Source organism: Anopheles cruzii, chromosome 2, assembly GCF_943734635.1.
Source record: "Anopheles cruzii chromosome 2, idAnoCruzAS_RS32_06, whole genome shotgun sequence".
NCBI classification, from domain to species: Eukaryota; Metazoa; Arthropoda; class Insecta; order Diptera; family Culicidae; genus Anopheles; species Anopheles cruzii.
In genome coordinates, this window is record NC_069144.1 from 20,989,666 (window position 1) to 21,007,433 (window position 17,768).

Genomic DNA, 17,768 nt, shown 5'->3' on the forward strand with positions numbered 1-17,768 from the left:
GTGTGCTTATTAAAGTGTTAGCGAAAAGAAAAGCGGCGGCGGCGGTGGCCGGGAGGGGTGAGGGTGCTGAAAACATAAGTGAAAAGAGCGCAAATTAGACACATACACACGGGCGCGCGTGCGACGAAAAACATAAACCGCGACACGGCGCGCTGTTCGGCAATTTCGCGTTGCATATGGCAGCGAGGGCCGTTTAAGGAGGGCGTTTGCGATATCCATCCCGGGGCTGCTCTAATTGTCGTCGTCCAACCGAATGCGATGGCATAATGCATCCCGAGGACGTTAAATCGAAAGCCTTCGTATTGGAATCGGTGCAGGATACGGGTTTTGGAACGGGACAGCCATACCTCAACCACCAGCAACAGCAGCAACAGCAGCAGCAGCAACTGTACCAGCAGGCCTTCCAGGAGCAACAACATTTGCATCCGCAGCAGCAGCAACAGTCATTGTACCACCAACAGCAGCAACAGCAACAACATTACCACCAACAACAACAACAGCAACAACAACATCAACAGCATTATCAACAACAACAGCAGCAACATTTCGTCCGTCAGACGGCGGCTTGCATGTCGGTGCCTGCGGAGGCCGCGAAATACGGTAACGCCGCAGCAATCCGCAGCCAGCTGCCGCAGATGGAATGGGGCGACAATCTGACACAGGTGGCATCGGATCGCGGGGTTGGCGTGGTGGTCGGCGGTTCGCCGCTTACCTGTCCGCCGACCGTCCTAAACTCGGCCGCTTCCAGTTCGCCGATGGATCTGGGTGGCCATAGCCACCTTCATCAGCAGCAGCAGGTGGACGTAGTTGTCGGTACCGCAGGCACCGGATTCGTGCACGGGACACTTCCCTTCGCCACCGTGCTCGGTGGTGCGGAACAGCGCCGCACGTCCGTGGTACACGGCGGGGTGCAGCAGCAGCAACACCTAGTCCCGACACCAAATCAGTATTCGACGTTTCATGATCAGCTGTCCTATGTCGGTGGTGGTGGCGGCGGTGGTTCTGGGGGTGGCCAGGCTACCCAGGCACACTTTGGAGTCGAACCGGGAGGATACGGGACGGTGGTGCAGAGTATGGTGCAGGGTAGCCCGGGGACCGTCGTCATACGCACCAGCCCGAATGCCTGCTCTCCACCCGGGGGCGGTGGCACTGCCGGTGGCGGCTCGGTTGTGGCTCTGGCGGCCACCGCTTACGGGCGCATGGAACCGCTGGCACCGCATCGAACTACGCCGACACATGTCGCCTCATTCATGGGGACCGGTTCCCCCGGAGGCATGCGGTTGAACGATATGACGGCGGCGGCGACGACGACGATGCAAACCGGAAGCCCCGGGACGTCACTCCTGTCCCAGCGTGCCACCGGAGCACCGCTGGTCGTGCACGGTGAGTTCGTGTCACCCTCGCGCCCTGCCTCGTTCCCATCGTCCGTCTCGTTGCCCACTTCGAGCCCGCACAGCATGACGATCGTGGCGAACGATCCACTGAAGGGTGCCGCGACGCCTGCCTCACTGTACGGGGGTCCGATCGATGTTTCGCTTGAATCAGAATTTACGATTCCAAAAGTGGAGACCGGCCGCAACAACCAACAGCAGCAACAGCAGCAACATCAACAGCAGCAGCAGCTTGGATTGTCGCTTCCTCTCACCACCGATCCGTCGATACACTCGGCGGCGCAGCGGGCCAACAGCAGCGGGCAGGCGGACGACGACGAGGGCGAGCATGCCTCGGAGGACGAGGATGGCTCGGAGGCCGACTCGGAGCCGCTGGAAGAAGTGATGCCCACAGATCCGCTCGCAACGGCTAAAACGGAAGCACTGGACGAATGTTCCCTGGTGGTTGTGAAGCAGGACACGGTTTCCGAGCACCCCGGAGCGATGTCCTCACTGGGTGGCGGCGGCGAGGTGGTGGTGGCCCCTCCGAAGCGTCCGGTCAAGCATGTGCGCTTTGTTGAACCGGCCGAAGAAAACTCGTTCGACGGGATGGCGGGGAATCGTGCGCGGGGAACGGTGTCACCGCACCCCCTCGGCATCCGCGGGGGCCATGGGCGGGACGGGGACGAGGACGACGAGGAAATGGATCATCTGGCGTTGATGGAAAATTTGCCGCCGGTCGAAAGTTTGCTGGTGGAAATGGATGGACCGCTCGACGATGAAGCCGAGGACGACGATGATGACGACGAAGACGAGGATGATGGTGGTGGTGATGACGATGACGATGATGATGACTATGATTTCGAGTGTGACCAGGGCAAACGTTCGCGTAAGCGGCGCACCCCGGCGTCTGGCCGGGGTCGTCCCGGTCGGGGTCATCCCGCGACATCGCGCCGCACGAAAAACGATGAGTCGATCGAGCTCGAACTGATGGAACCGCTGGTTCCGGTGGTGGTCGAGATGGGAGAGGGCGGCGAGAAGGCCCAGGACGGAGGACGGCTGTCGCCGGTGGCGCACGTTTGTCGCGTGTGCTTGTGCGAGGAAAAGGAGGGAGACTCCTCCGTTCGGGTACTGGAATCGCTCTACTGTACGGTGGTGCCGGAGTATCAGTCGCGTACCCTCTACTCGATCCTGGTGGCCATCTGCCATCCGCTCATGCTCGGCAGCAACGCCGGCATGCCCGACCAGATCTGCGGGACGTGCAAGGCGAAACTGTTGGCCGCATACGAGCTGTACGATACCTGTTTGCGCAACGACGAGATGCTGCGCCGGAAGTACCAGCAAAAGCTGCTCATCGCTTCCGGGACGACGCGCCGCATCAAAAAGGAAACGCTCGACAATCGGAACGGGGGCGACCAAGACCAAGATGGCTACGAGCACGACGGAGTGAATATGCTGTTCTACGGAGGTACGTTGTCAACGCGCGGTGAAGTATAAGAGAGGTGTCCACCGCGTTTTCAATCACACATATTTCGTGCATGTGTGTGATGGTAACACGCGGTTGGACAATAATCGTTGGAAAATCTCGTTTTCGGTGTTTTCCCAAAATGGTTGTGGGCAAGCCTCGACAAATTACGGTCTGACACCTCCTGACATCATAGTAGACTTGTAAACTGTATCCTCGAGCGTTGCTTCGCTTCTTGAGAGGTTTTTTCTGTCCATTTCGGTTAGTTTGGGTTCCTAGAAGTAGTCAGAGCATTTTAAAATCGGATTTCGTTTTGAGAGATTGTTTGAATCATCGAAAAAGCGAGTTCCACGGAATCTGTAATATATCTTCTCCTTTATATTTTCCGTTTAAAATGGTTACTTCGATGATGTGTTGTTCATTTACCTTCTTAGCTGTTGGGTGCCCAAATTATCAATCAAATGTCGGATTATGCCATTGCTTTAGCAATTATTTCGGTTGCTATTTTTTTATTTTGGAGGTGTGACTATATTGTTTTAACACAAAAAGGTCGAATCGTTGAATCCCACGGTGGGACGTTTGTTCGAGAACGAAACTCTTTAGAGCACTCGGTGGCACGTCTGATCACGCGGAAGGCCGCGGAGAACTAGTTGAAGGAGCGGAGAAAATCCTCCAATGACTACTAGTCGATTGCTTGTCGATTGTTGCTAGTTTCGCGTCTACTACCCTGCTCGAATTCGTATGCTCGACCTGCTCGACTATCGACAGCCTTCGTAGCCTGCTTGACTATTACCAAAAAAAATCCACTTTACCGGTCGCTCCATTGCTTCCTTAAGTCGGTTATTGTAAGTTTCGGTTATTGACAATTTTGGGTTCACCAAAAGCAGGTGTTAACAAAGAACTATGTTTCATTGTGCTTCGGTAGTTGTTTGCATGCATTTTGGATGGCCTTTTAAAACGATGTTTCCCTTTGTAGATTCCTCTAAACGGCCGGCGTTCATGAAGGATCACGCCAGCTTCATGATGGATAAGCAGTATCCGCTCACAAACGCGTACGCCATGGGTCGTAAGCTGCACGCGGGACGCTCGTCGACGGTTTACCAGCAGCAGCAGCAGCAGCAACAGGCGACTCCCAAGAAGTGGAGCAAGTATCCCCGGAGTCAACTGAAGTTCCCGCATGTAGCAAACGGACCGGACGGCGGCGGGATGCTGCAGCACCTGAACACTGACGGAAGTCGCCCGCCACCGACGCCGGGTGGCGGCAAGCAGACTGCGGCGAGTCGATCGGCGGCCACCTTCTACGACTACAATTCGTTCCACCGGTACATGCCAAACGGGGCGCACCAGTGCACAAAGTGTTTGCGCGAGTTCAAGTACCACAGCTACTTCAAGAACCATTTCATCAGCCAGCACGATCCGACCAAGCCGTACAAGTGTCGCAAGTGTCACTACACGTTCCGCAACGAGCGTTGGCTGATCGTGCACATGCGTTCGCACGTCTGCGCGAATACGCTCATCTCGATGACGGCCGAGGGAACGGCTGGGTTCGAGGACAGTGCGACCGGCACCGATGATCTGCTGGACGAATCCTCTCCCGCGCCCACCGGCGGAGCGGACGGAGAGTTTGCGTGCAATCGGTGCGACAAAGCGTTCCCCATCTTCGACCTTCTCAAGCGCCACATTTTCGAGGAACACATGAGTCCGCAGAGTCGTCGCAATACGCTGCAGTGCCCGTACTGCCAGAGCCACTTCACCCAGCAGACCAGCTTCTTGCGGCACCTGAAACAGCACAGCAAAGAGAAGGCGGCTGCGGCGGCGGCGGCAGCGGCGGCCGGTGGCAGAGGTACGAGCGTGACGCCGACGCCGCTAAAGTGTTCCGTTTGTGATATTCGGTTCACGAAACGCGCTTCGTACGTTGAGCACCTGGAGCAAAAGCACGGTCTAAAGGCGCAGGATGAGGCGCACGAGGAGGATGATGTCGCCGGAGGGGCAAAGCAGCCCGGAGGGCAGCGACGGGAGCACGTTTGTTCGGTTTGTTCGGCCGCGTTTGCCCGGGAGAGCGGGCTGAACGGGCACATGGCGGACAAGCACGCGGATGTGCTGCTGGCGGCCAACAGTGAGCTGGTGTACGTTTGTCGTGTCTGCTCGGCCGCCTTTCCGGACCGTTCCGTACTGCAGGAACATGCCGAAACGCACAGCTACGCGGAACGATCGGAAGCGGCGGCCACGATAGCTGCCGAACGGATGGACAGTGATGTAAAGAGCGAACCCGCATCCAAGACCCAAGACGGCGATGGCGATGGGGGCGGCGACGGCGATGAGGATGAGGAACGGCTGTCCGAGAAAGGGATCAAACGAGAGAGTGGTCACGACGACAGTGGTGACCAGGAGGAGGACAGTAAGGCGAATGTTGGCACATCTTTGTCTGCGAATGAGGGCGACCGAAAGGACTTGGTGAAGGGCGAGTTTGCAGACCTTCCGGAGGTGTTCTCCGAGTTTTACAAGTGTAAACTGTGTTTGGCCCGGTTTGCGAGAAAGGATCTGCTGGCCACACACATGGACACGCACCTGGCCGCAATGAAGCGCGTCAGCTTCAAGCGATCGTACTCCGAAACGGGCGATGGCGACGATCGTTTGCTAGGTGCCGTTGACGACGATGACGAAAGCGGTGATGATGAAGAGGACGACGATGAGACGGAGGGTGGCGAAGGGGCCGGCGGCAGTGGGGCACGGCAGCGGGCGCGTCACGGTAACGGCAGCACCGTGGACGATGAAGGCGAAGAGGACGAAGGCGACGGGGATGGAGATGAGGACGAGGGCGAGGGTACGATCGACCCGGAAGAGATCTCCTTCAATCAGGACACCGGCGAGCAGGTGTTCATGTGCAAGGTGTGCAACAAGGTGGTCGGTACGGTGTCGCAGTTCCGGCGCCACAAGCGCGTCCACTCGACGAAAGGCCGTCCGTTCGAGTGTCATATCTGTTTCTATCGGTTTGCGATGAAATACAGCTACACCGCGCACATGCTGCGCCACGAGATGGGCTGCGATCCGACGCAGCCGACCCGCTACCGGTGCTCGAAGTGCCAGGAATCGTTCACACGGCGCAAACTCCTGAACCAGCACGTGGTGAGCGCACACGGTGGCAGGCGCATGAAATCAGCCGCAGCCGGAGCGACCGGAACTGGTGGCCGATGGGCGGTGATGTCGATGGCGGCGGGTGTTCTGGACGGTGGCGGCGGAAGCAACCCGGCCGCCGTAGGACCGGACGGCGCTAGCAGTGGGCGAGGTGGCCACACCTGTCCGATCTGCTCGGAAACGTTCACACGCGAGAGTGTGCTGAATGGGCACATGAAGACGCACACGCTGGAGGCGGCTCAGATGGCCCACTCGGAGGTGTGCTATCTGTGCCGCGTCTGCAGCAGCGAGTTTGAGTCGCGCGCCCAATACGTGGCGCACGCCGCCGAAGCTCACCCCGGTACGACGACGGAGATGACGACGGAATCGGGCGATGGGTCGGCGATCGGTGCGGACGAGTTGCTAAACGAGACCGCCGATTCTTCCCTTGGCGGTGGCGGTCTAGATGGCACCAAGGACACCTCCCTGGGTGGATCGCCCAACGTAGCGTTAACGATGCCGGCCACCGGTGGCAACGGTGGAGGTTGCACGCTGATCTACAAATGCAAGCTTTGCTCCGGGCGCTTCATGAAGAAAAAGTCACTCGACTGGCATTTGAAAACGCATCGATCGATCGTACAGCAAGGGGACGGAGTGGCCATGCTGCCTGATATCGGACCGGACGTCGAGCAGTCGAAGATCTTCAAGTGTCCCGTTTGCCCGCAGGTAATTAGCTTTTGACGTTTTTCCTTTGAGTTTTTCTTTTACGACGCCACGTGTGCTTTTGCAGATGTTTGACAATGAAGTGATCTACAGCGAACACGCGCGCACCCACCAGCGCGGTCGTCCTTCGCGTGCTGTCCAGTCGCTCCCACCTGCCGGATACACGCCACCGCCCACGAAGCGCAAGCGCTCGTCCTGGGGCGGCATCATCCAGTGTCATTTGTGTAAGAAAACGTTCACCTACCGCAGCCAGCTGCACCAGCACACGGTCCTCCACCACCAGCCGGGTAAGCCGTACGAGTGTAAAAAGTGCCACTACAGCTTCGTCCACGAGCTGAACCTAAAGCGCCACGAGCTGACCCACCTGCACGACAAACCGGAACCGCCGGAGGCTGCGGCAGCGTCGTCGTCTTCGAGCGTCGTCGGAGAGATGACGATGCTGGATCAGGACGATGATCAACGTCACGATCAGCTGGTTGAAGATAACTCCCACCTGCTGCAGCCGCTCGTGTTGCTCGACGGCCCGGAAGACGAGCCGGCGGCCGGCGGTGGACGGGGAGACGCCGACGGCGGTAACCACGAGACGGCCGGTTCGTCCTCCAACGATGGGACCCGCGGGACGTGGGGGGCGAAGAAGAAAGTGAAGTGCGTGATCTGTGCGGCCGTGTTCACCAACCAGAACGAGCTCGTCGTCCACCTGCAGACGCACATCGAGCGGATTAACGATGTGCGGAAACGAAGTGCCCCCCCGATCGTGATGCCGCCCGACACGGGCTATACGGCGAACGATCGGCAGTGTAAGCTGTGCCACAAGGTGTTTAAGTTCAGCTGCCTGCTCAAGCAGCACCACCAGCTGCACCATGCCCGGGAGAAGCCGTTCGAGTGTCGCACCTGCCACTACCGGTTCGAGTACAAAGGCCACCTGGTGCGCCACCGGGCCAACCATCACCCGAACGAACCGAAAGACTTTGAAGCGGGCGGACCGGGGACATTCGTCACGTCGACCCCGAACCGTGCCTCACCGGCCGTCGGTTCCGGGCGACGGTCGGGCGCGGCAGCAGCGGCGGCGGCTCATGCTGCCGCGACCGCTGCCGCCGCCGCGGCAGCCGCTGCAATGCTGGTGGCCGACGATGGCACCATGGGCACGGTCCCGAAGTACGGTGGCATGGTGACGGACGAGGTGATCATTGCGCCGACGACGACGACGTCGCGATCGGACACCGGAGTCCCGACACACCAGTGTCCGATGTGTTCCTTGAAGTTCATCAAAGCACGATCGCTGGCGATGCACATGCGGATACACCTGGGCGGTCGGAAGCTGCGGCGCGTGATTCCGGCGACGGCGGCTCCCGCCGTGGTAACGCAGCCCATGGTATCGGGCGGTGACCAGCGCGAAGCCCTTGTGTGCCGCATCTGTTCCGGAGCGTTCCCGACGACGCACGAACTGAAGACGCACATGATGACGCACCTGGGCAGTGAGGCGATGGACCTGGAGGTGCCGTTCGGGATCAGTGCGTTCAACATGCTGCACGAGGACATGTTTAACGATTCGCTCGATCATCACGGGGCCGGATCGTCTAGTGGCGCCGGGGGTAGCGGTGCCGGCAGTGCGGCCGGTACCAGTGCGGGTAATGGGGGAGCAGGCGAGGAACACAGTAGCAGCGTCGGTGGTGAAGGTGGTAGTAGTCGGGCAGCGGATGGCGGCAGCTCGGATGGCGACTATCAGCAGGAAGGTGACGATGCAAGCGGAGGCGGTGATCCACTCTTCGATGGTTCGAACCTGGAGCTGGTGCTGGAAGATAATATCTTCGATAAAGATTTTAACTTGCGCTATCAGCAACAACAGCAGCAACAGCAGGCTCAGCAGCAGCAGGTTCAGCAGCAACAGCGGCGCCTGAAAGGTCACAATGCCACCGGCGAGGCCGATGATGACGAGGGTGATGAGGATGACGATGATGACGACAACGAGGACGATGCAACGGACGCGAATGATGTGGACGGAGCAGAGGACGACGATGAGGAAGGGGAACAGTCGTCCGCTTCGATTGCCAGCTTCCGGCGGACCATGAACATGAGCATAATGGAACGCGCAACGCCTCACAGTGGCCGTGCGCGACATTCGGCTCGTTCGACCGCGCTGGGACGGGCGCAAGGGTCAGCGTCTTCCAGCAAGAGCAAGATTCAGTGCGAGCTGTGCAAGAAGGAGTTTCTCTATCCGTGCAATCTCAACCAGCACATGCAGCTGCACCACTCGAAGGACAAACCGCACGAGTGTCGCGTCTGTCACTATCGCTTCGAGTACAGTGGCCACCTGCAGCGGCACATCCGCCAGCAGCACGAGGCGATAGCCGAGGAGCTGCTGGAGCCGGTCGAACCACAGTCGTTCGATTGCAACTTCTGCGGCACTTCGTACGACACGAGAGGTGAGTCGAGGCAGAACTTGATCGCGTCATCATTTTGTTAATGCTTTGCCGAATCTCTCGATTTCAGCTCTTCTGACAGCCCACGTTCAATCGCAACACAAGGGAGAGAAACCGTTCCAGTGCGACCAGTGTCCGGCTACGTTTAGCTACAAGAAATCCTACGAAACCCATCGAGAGGAACATCATTTGAGTAAGTGAGCGAGAGTTGGTTGAGAGGTTCGTTTCCTAACACCCTCTTATATTACCATTCCAGAGGCCAACAATGGAGCCTTCAAGTGTAGTTTCTGCAAGAAAACGTAAGTTTTCCCGGCCACGAGTGAGCGGGGGGGGTGCAAAGTAGTAATGTTCACTATGTTTCTTTCCACTTCCTTCGGAACAGCTTTAACAGCGCACAAAAGGTAGACAACCATGTTTGCATTCAATAGTGACAACTGCAACCGAAACACCATTACGCGACGCACGTAAAGATGAGCGCACGACGAGGCGCGACGGGGAGCTTGTTTTCTGTCGCACCGCCTGTCGTGGCCGTTCCAGCTTGCGAGCAGCTTCGCCGAACAGTAACAAACTTCACACATCACAAACACATGCAGGGTAAAGGTATCCCTTTTCCAGGACAACTGTGCAGAAACAATGTGTAAGTGTAATCATAATGGTTAATGAACAAAAACAAACTATTGATAAGTAAGACGTGCAAACGTAGCGTGTTGCAGCACACGTAACGTTGCGGAGTCAAAGAGACAAACTAGCAACAACTAACATATATACAGTAAGCGAACAAGTAAACACAAGAAGTAACACAACATTTGCAGGAATACAAATCGCCTAAATATAATACTGTCCAGCACAGGGGAAGGGAGGAGCAAGTAGGGACAACGATAGATCAATACAGTTAGGGTTTAGTGAAGTAATCGAATCAAAATCACACACACTCACATAACAGCTTAACGTACACACACACAAACGCAAACGCAGAATGCGAAACTCAGTTAGAAACGGAAACAACAAGCCACCGTCGTCGCGGGTGCACGCGGGCATCATAGTACAGAGTAACGTATAGAAATATTCGCAATATATATACAGTATATGGTAAAAAGTGAAAAGTCAAACACAATGATAGCAAAAAAAAAAGAACAACAGTAAAACCAACAACAAAGCAAGTAGTAGTTCAAATTGTTTAAAAAATATACTTACACTCTAGCGTAATGTTGAATACGAACGTGTGGCAAGTTCGAACGTGTAATTTAACCGTAGCCTTTTTGTTTGTTTGTTTTGGTTTAGAGACTAGGGGTCCGAGGGGTCAGACATCACCGATAGGCTATACAATGAAAGTAAGAAACAGTAGAGCGATATAAAGAGATAAATAACTAGCGTAAGACACAGTAGACAGTGCCGCACTACGAGCGTCGTTGTCGTGTAGTGTGTTAAAGCCGCACCTCGTTCTCCCCGATTGGAAGTTGCATTTTTCCTAGCTCCTCTCTCTCTCTCTCTCTCTTTCTCTCTCTCTGCATTACGCTGGAGAATTTTCTCTCTACTTTGACTGATAATAGGAAGGGAAAGAGTGTATTCATTTGACGCCTTGCTTCACATGTTGATTAGTGTTCTCATTTGACCACCCTGTACAACGGCGGGAGTAGTGTGTGGATGAAGCGAACCGGAGCCCAAGAATGGCGAAGAACTGTATTCCCTCGGGCAGCAGTGGTTGGAAAGGATAAACTAATTGGCAACGTAGCGTAATACTTTTTTAAAATATCATATGTTGTTGGATTTAAGCTGCCTCCTGCTTCTAGTGATTATTGTATGCATAGTTTAAACATGTATTTGCAAAGTGTAACCTTTTTTTAATACTTTTTATCCTGATGTTTATCACTCCGCTGAAACACAAGCTTCACAAGCAAATCATTTTATTAGTAGAAAGACAGCGGCTTTTGATGGACTAAAAAAAAAGAGATAACTGAAGAGATTAATGTACACACACTTTTTATTGCTTGTTCTTTTTATTATTATTCCACACCTATTTGAATAATTCTCGATGGTCTCGCATTGTATACACACCACCACACGCATACACATATATACACAAACACACACACTCAACACTCATGGATATACGAGACCGATGATGACCGATAGTTTGCTTATGTTTGTGATTTTAATGGTCAATTTTGTTTGCATGCGCAGTGTGTGCAGTAATAAATACAAATGATGCAAAGTAGGGCAAAACATAAGCTAAATCCTAAATAATATAATCTAGCACATAACAATAGCCCGTAGTGGCACCAAATTGGCAGCATTAACATGAGTTTGCTTTCACCAGGAAACCCGTAACCCGGAACACTACAGCAACAATAGTCAAGCTGACATCCAGCAACAAACGACAGAACAGAACATTTCAAACAATAACACAGCATAACACACAAAAGAAAAATCATAAGCATCATTAATTTATTATTATATTTATTGTAATTACTATGAGATATTTAACCAACATCCCATCCGCCGCATTGGACAGACAAAAAAAATGGCTAACGACCGTAAGAAGTGCAGTTGTAGTTGGAAAATCATAGCGAAGAAAAAACAAACAAAAAACTCATTTAAACAAATGAAGAACAAATGATTCAAAAGTGTTAAAGAGAATGCAAATGTAGTGAAACACAGTGCTAGTGTGGTCTGTCGAAAGGAGGAATAAAATAAACATAAGGTTTAGATATTTAGATCGCCTGACTTTGAGCCGGCTTTACTTGAGAATATTTTTCCGAACAAACCATTTTATTCCGAACAGCTGCTTTTGCTCCACGCGCCATTGGCAACGGACTTTCGGATTTCGATTCTATGCCTACCATCTGCGCGAGGTGTATAGAAGGTTCCTATGACGGCCTGTGCTGTAGGCACCTTGGCATTCCGGGTTGTCATTTCCAGCCAACGCCAGAATTGTTTGATTTATTTTGGTTTGAGGCAGATTATTTGGTAAATTCTAAAGCTAATGTTGATGTAACCAAGTGAAGTGAATCTTTCAACGTTGTTCATATGTCTCTTTGCCGCGTTTGTCTATCCACCATTGATGTTGACTGTAGCATCTACGAACCCGTTAACAACAGATCCAGTCTGTATTCGGTGCTCCGCCGACTTTTCCCGTATGCGTTCACCGACGATTGCGATGGCCAGTGGCCAACAAAAATCTGTAACGTATGTAAACGGAGAATACTTGATGCCAACGAGCTGTACTATCTGTGCCTGCACAGTCGAAAACGGTTGCGAGAACTGTTCAACGAGAAAAGCTATCAAATCGATGACTACTTTGACCCATCCGTGGAAAGTGGATGGTTGCTGGATGATATGATTCCCCACACTTCCTCGCCCAGTAAGAGTGAGGAGCAAGCGACAGCGTTTGCGAAATGGTTGGCAACGAAAAAGAACGAAGATGAACTGGTAAACAGCTATTTAGCTGCGCCCTCGCCAGAAACACCACCGGCCAGCGACAAGGAACAGCATCCATGTTCGCTCTGTGACGGCTTATCGTTTTCTTCCCAAGCCGATTTAACCACGCACCTCAACACACAGCACACAGACAAGGTGGAGCACACAGAGAAGGTGTTCCACGATAAAGAAACGTACGAGAAACACGGCAACTGCAATTCATTGAAGCAAACACAACAAAATGAACCAGCAAACAACCAACAACCCCGACCCGAATTGGCGTACGAGTGCTCGGAGTGTGGCAAAAAGTTTTTGCGTAAAAGTAATATGCGGCAGCACCTAAAACGCCATTCCGATGTGAAAACATTCTCGTGCAGCTTATGTCCCAGTCGATTCATGTTTGCAGGTAAGCATTCTTTCTAGCGTACAACGATACTGGTAAAATAATTTTCTGTCTCATTCAACAGGAGACCTCAAAACGCATCAAACGACACATAACCCATCCGAACGATTTAATTGCGAGTTGTGCAACGCCAGCTTCACGCAGCATTCCTCGTTGCGACAACACGTGCGAATTCACACGGGTAAGAAAGATCCTTAGGATGATCCTCAGGTTGAACCTGCTTCCGTGTTTCGTTATCCGTGAATGCTATTGTGTTATTCTCTTTCCCCTTAAAGGCGTGCGTGCTTTCAGCTGTGATCAGTGCGATAAAAGGTAATTGGATTGATTGCCATAACGTGTGCTGTGTGTAACCATCGTTACCTTCTATTTTGCCCTTCTGCAGCTTCTACAGATCCGATAACCTAAAGCGTCACATGCGAATCCATACTGGTGAGAAACGCTACAAATGTCCTTACTGTGATCGTAAGTTCGCGCAAAGCAACGATATGGCCAGACATATCGGTACGCACATTGGTGTTAACATTTATCAGTGCGATCGGTGTGATGCTAGCTTCCCGTTCATGTCGAATCTGCGCCGTCATTACACCGAGCACTATCAGTCTGGAGAAGGTGCAACGGAACCGTCCTCCACGGAAACAGAACGAACGATTCGATTCACCACGACGGACATCCTGAACCTAAGGTACGCAAAGGAAACATCGGAGAACACCAAAAAACGGCAGACTTTTGCCGATTCGATGGACCAAACTGACAGCAATGGATGAAACTATCGCTCTTCGTCGGAGGATCAATCTTGGACCACCGGTCTTCAATCGGTTCATCGACGTATTGGTTTTCAATACGTAGCCTGGACACGTTAATGGCCATGATTATGATGTTCAATGGTACGATTCCGTTTTCGGAATTTACGATTACAAAATTGCTATTTGTGAATAATTGAAGATTGCGTAGTTCCAGTGCTAAGATTTTGTAAATTTAAGCTCGAGTAGTAGGTTCGTCGTTTTCGTCGATATTGCAATGTTGTATAGTATTTGCATTTATAGTTCAGTAGAGCTTTTTTTTTAAATAAAACTTAAACAAGTAAGTCACAGACTGATGAAAAGTAACGAAAGAAACTCAACGCTAGTGGTTTTTCAAATAATGAAAGCTAAACACCAACATAGTTTGTAGACATCTTGGCATGGAAATGACAGCGAAATGTTGTTTACGTTTTGTCGGGCATTGTTGTTGGAACTCCAAAACAACACACTGGTCGAAGTTAATAACGAAAGCGTTTCTTTTCCTGCGATATTCTCATTTGTGTGGTTCCCTAACATTTAATTTCAATCTTGGATTGTGTTCTTTTGCGAAAATGTCAATGGAAACTTGTCGCATTTGCTTGCTACGTAGCGATAATACTTGTAGCATTTACGAACCAGCGAACGAAGAATGTACACTTCACGCGATTCTGTGTAAAGTTTGTCCGGGTGCATTCATGGACCAAGACCATGAAGACGGAATCCTAGAGTTGCCTACGAAAATCTGTGGTGAATGTAAGCGCAAAACCCTGGATGCCAACGAGTTGTATGAACTCTGCATGGCCAGTGGAGAACGGTTCAGAAACCTAATCGGCAGAGAACAAGTAGCCTGTGAACAGTCTACCAATGTTGATTTCATCGAAACGGTAGAAGAAGGTTTTACAGAAAAGCCCGATAGCTATGTGGCCGCTACCGATATGATCGACACACAAGAAATGGATGTTCTGGAAAACAAGCACCTGGTTAGAAATGAAGAATGTGTAGACGACAGTAATTCAGTAAGTTCAGCGGCAGACAAAGCATTAGCATTCGGCAAATCGTTCCAACATTCATGCCTGTTTTGCGAAGAAATGGTGTTTCCCACGGAGACTGATCTGACTGAACATTTAAAAACATTACACTCAGACAAGATTCATTCATGCGATCCATGCGCCAGGATTTTTGTGGACCCTGCTACATTCGAATCGCATGTCCAGTGCCACGCATTAGGACGAAATTTCTTCTGTATGCTTTGCGAAAAAGGATTTCGACTGCGTCAAGTACTTAAGCACCACATACTCTCGCACAACGCAGAATATTTATGCTCGCAGTGTGGCAAAAAGTTCAATGACAAAAGTAATCTTCGACAGCATGTGAAGCGCCATTCCAGCGAGAAACGATACGCGTGTAGCTTGTGTCCGATCCGATTCCATTCCAAAAGTAAGTTTCACAGCAGAATCAACTACAGCATACTTACGTTACGTTTATTTGTTCATTTTTTCAGACGACTTAAAAATGCACCAGAGCACGCATTCTAGTGTTAAGCAATTTAGTTGCAACTTGTGTAATTCGAAGTTTAACAGGCAATATTCTTTGGTGTGCCATCAGCGGATCCATACGGGTAAGACGGGGCAGCATTCCTATGTTTCGCAGGATTTTCGAGTTTTCTTTCATTTGTGTTTCGCATTTTACTTCCATAGGAGAACGTCCCTACAGTTGTGAGGCTTGCAAAATGAGGTAATTTTGTTGCAGGTTTTGTTTTCAGAATTTCAAATATGAAATACTTTTAAACACTCTGGCGGTTTTAGTTTTTACACGTCCCATCATCTGAAACGTCACATGCTAACCCACACGGGTGAAAAACCGTTCAAATGCCATTACTGTGATCGTAAATTCGCGCAAAGTAATGATATGGTGAAACATACGCGGATCCACATTGGAGCCTGCATTTATCAGTGCAACCGGTGTGATGCTTCTTTCCGATTGCTATCGGAACTAAGAAATCACTACAAGGATCACTACCAGCAAGGAAACGAAGAAACACCAGGATGGACCTCCGCGGAAGAAGAACGGCATATTCGATTCACCAGTATGGATATATTGAACTTGCGGTACGCCAAAGAAGCGTCACGATGGTCAACGATACGAAAGGTTATTGCCAAGGCGACCGTTCGTCCTGCCACGAATGGTTCAGATTAATATTCCGTGTATTTAATTATTTGTAGATAAGTAACAGCTGTACAATAAAGCTTTCATGATGGAGGTATCATTTGTTTATGAATAGTTGCAAACAAACGTAAATATTTATTGCAAATTGTTAAATTATATTCATTAGGAAGATTGCAGTTGATGTGCGGCATCCTGTCCTGTCACGGTATGTACAATATGCATGATTCAACCATGTCTACATCTTGAAATTGAAATGACATCTCTGTTTTTTTTTTACAAAAAGGTATGTTTGTCAACAAACGACGATGACAAGTTGAAAGAATAAAGTTTAAAGTTTTTCAGCAATATTGAGTATCTGTTCGATATCGAACATGTCGCTGAAGATTTGTCGGATTTGCTTAAATCCTACAGACATGGATGGCTATAGTATTTACGAGCTGGCGAGTGGAGAATCTACGCTCTACGTGGTCCTGCATCGACTGTATCCCTTCGCCTTTTCAGAAGACGATAGTGAGCAATGGCCAAAGAAAGTTTGCAAAGACTGTAAACCCAAAATACTAGTCGCGTACGAACTCTACCAGCTTTGCATGGCTAGCGGTGAACGCTTGCAACGGTTACTTACGGATAACCGCGTGGATTCGTTCGATGAGCATGGACTTACGGGTTTGCAAAAGGAAAGTGGCGTAGCTGTGGAAAAAGAATTCGTTCCTTGCGAAACGTTAGACGATTGTGTTTCGCAATTCCCAATAAAGGACGAGGAACCGGCAAGGGTTGAAGACAAACTAGATGTCAGTAATTATTTATACCTTACTGCGGAACAGGCACAGTAGCCTGATGCAGTGGAACAGTATCCCTGCTTGTACTGTGAGGGAGTATGGTTTCCCTTACAATCTCGTCTCGATGATCATTTGAAGAAGTTGCACGTGAATCGGATCCACTATTGCGCGCCTTGCAGTAGAGTTTTTTCCGACAAAGACAAATTTGAGTGCCATCGAAAATGTCACGCTTTGGGGCGGACTTTTTTCTGTACCAGCTGTGAAAAGGGTTTCCAAACTGCCGAAGGGCACAGGCTGCACGTGTTGTCGCACGACGATCCTTACCTGTGTTCGGAGTGCGGGAAAAAATTTGAAACCAAAAGCAATTTAAAGCAACATGTGAAACGGCACTCCAATGTGAAACCCTTTGTCTGCAAACTGTGTCCTTCGAAATTCCACTCTAAAGGTAAGATCTGTTTTTTCAAATTTAAACTATGGTACTGGAACAATTGATTTGTTGGTTTTACAGGTGAACTACAAACGCATCAGTACACACATTCAAAAGTTAAGCAATTCAGTTGTGATGTATGCGGGGGACAGTTTACAAAAAATTCTTCCTTGGTCAAGCACAAGCGAATCCACACTGGTAAATGAAGAAATGGAGAGCAACAAGCCTCTAGATAATTTTTTCTTACACCCATCCCAGGTTTACGTCCATTCAATTGTGATGCTTGCAGTAGAAGGTACACACTTTAGACCGCGGATACTGTTTCGAATGGTTAATAGTCTGTCCTACAATTGCAGCTTCTACTCGGCGGATCTTTTGAAGCGTCACATGCTATCGCACACAGGAGAAAAGCCTTTTAAATGCCGATACTGTGGACGTCAGTTCTCACAAAGCAACGATATGGTGAAGCATACGCGAACACACGTTGGGGCCAACATTTACCAGTGCGATCGGTGTGATGATTCTTTCCGTTTACTTTCGGAACTACGAAATCATTACATGGTACATTACCAACAGGACAGTGAAAAGTGTACCGGCTCTACAGCAGTGATAGACGACCGGGAAATTCGGTTCACCAGTACCGATATATTGAACCTGCGATACTTGAAGGAAGCGTCGCAAAAGAAATCTGACGAATAGATGGAACTA

The 17,768-nt window shown here is 50.8% G+C and overlaps 4 protein-coding genes across 4 annotated transcripts; all 4 read left to right on the top strand.

Annotated features, from left to right (window-relative positions):
* The first annotated feature begins 266 nt into the window (after window positions 1-266).
* Window positions 267-9,588, top strand: LOC128278643 (uncharacterized). Its single transcript, XM_053017375.1, has 6 exons — window positions 267-2,856; window positions 3,812-6,675; window positions 6,740-9,095; window positions 9,163-9,285; window positions 9,349-9,391; window positions 9,475-9,588. The coding sequence occupies exons 1-6, from the start codon at window positions 267-269 to the stop codon at window positions 9,518-9,520; spliced, it is 8,022 nt and encodes a 2,673-aa protein (XP_052873335.1). The 3' UTR covers window positions 9,521-9,588.
* Window positions 9,589-12,119: 2,531 nt separating this feature from the next.
* LOC128278644 (zinc finger protein 184-like) lies at window positions 12,120-13,896 on the top strand. Its single transcript, XM_053017376.1, has 4 exons — window positions 12,120-12,915; window positions 12,977-13,093; window positions 13,188-13,224; window positions 13,295-13,896. Exons 1-4 carry the CDS (start codon window positions 12,120-12,122, stop codon window positions 13,674-13,676), a joined length of 1,332 nt encoding a protein of 443 aa, XP_052873336.1. The 3' UTR covers window positions 13,677-13,896.
* A 1,461-nt stretch (window positions 13,897-15,357) lies between these two features.
* LOC128278645 (zinc finger protein ZIC 3-like) lies at window positions 15,358-15,887 on the top strand. Its single transcript, XM_053017377.1, has 2 exons — window positions 15,358-15,425; window positions 15,497-15,887. Exons 1-2 carry the CDS (start codon window positions 15,421-15,423, stop codon window positions 15,885-15,887), a joined length of 396 nt encoding a protein of 131 aa, XP_052873337.1. The 5' UTR covers window positions 15,358-15,420.
* Window positions 15,888-16,228: 341 nt separating this feature from the next.
* Window positions 16,229-17,759, top strand: LOC128278646 (gastrula zinc finger protein XlCGF57.1-like). Its single transcript, XM_053017378.1, has 5 exons — window positions 16,229-16,645; window positions 16,688-17,078; window positions 17,142-17,258; window positions 17,319-17,355; window positions 17,417-17,759. Exons 1-5 carry the CDS (start codon window positions 16,229-16,231, stop codon window positions 17,757-17,759), a joined length of 1,305 nt encoding a protein of 434 aa, XP_052873338.1.
* Window positions 17,760-17,768: the final 9 nt, after the last annotated feature.

Bases quoted from the DNA above. Each gene is read 5' to 3' on its own strand.
- LOC128278643 (XM_053017375.1), top strand. From the start codon at position 267: ATGCATCCCGAGGACGTTAAATCGAAAGCCTTCGTATTGGAATCGGTG. The intron at 6,676-6,739 runs GTAATTAGCTTT...GTGCTTTTGCAG, and splicing joins AGTGTCCCGTTTGCCCGCAG to ATGTTTGACAATGAAGTGAT. The intron at 9,286-9,348 runs GTAAGTGAGCGA...TTACCATTCCAG, and splicing joins TCGAGAGGAACATCATTTGA to AGGCCAACAATGGAGCCTTC.
- LOC128278646 (XM_053017378.1), top strand. From the start codon at position 16,229: ATGTCGCTGAAGATTTGTCGGATTTGCTTAAATCCTACAGACATGGAT. The intron at 16,646-16,687 runs GTCAGTAATTAT...CAGGCACAGTAG, and splicing joins GGGTTGAAGACAAACTAGAT to CCTGATGCAGTGGAACAGTA. The intron at 17,079-17,141 runs GTAAGATCTGTT...TTGGTTTTACAG, and splicing joins TTCGAAATTCCACTCTAAAG to GTGAACTACAAACGCATCAG.
- LOC128278644 (XM_053017376.1), top strand. From the start codon at position 12,120: ATGTCTCTTTGCCGCGTTTGTCTATCCACCATTGATGTTGACTGTAGC. The intron at 13,094-13,187 runs GTAAGAAAGATC...TTCCCCTTAAAG, and splicing joins ACACGTGCGAATTCACACGG to GCGTGCGTGCTTTCAGCTGT. The intron at 13,225-13,294 runs GTAATTGGATTG...GCCCTTCTGCAG, and splicing joins TGTGATCAGTGCGATAAAAG to CTTCTACAGATCCGATAACC.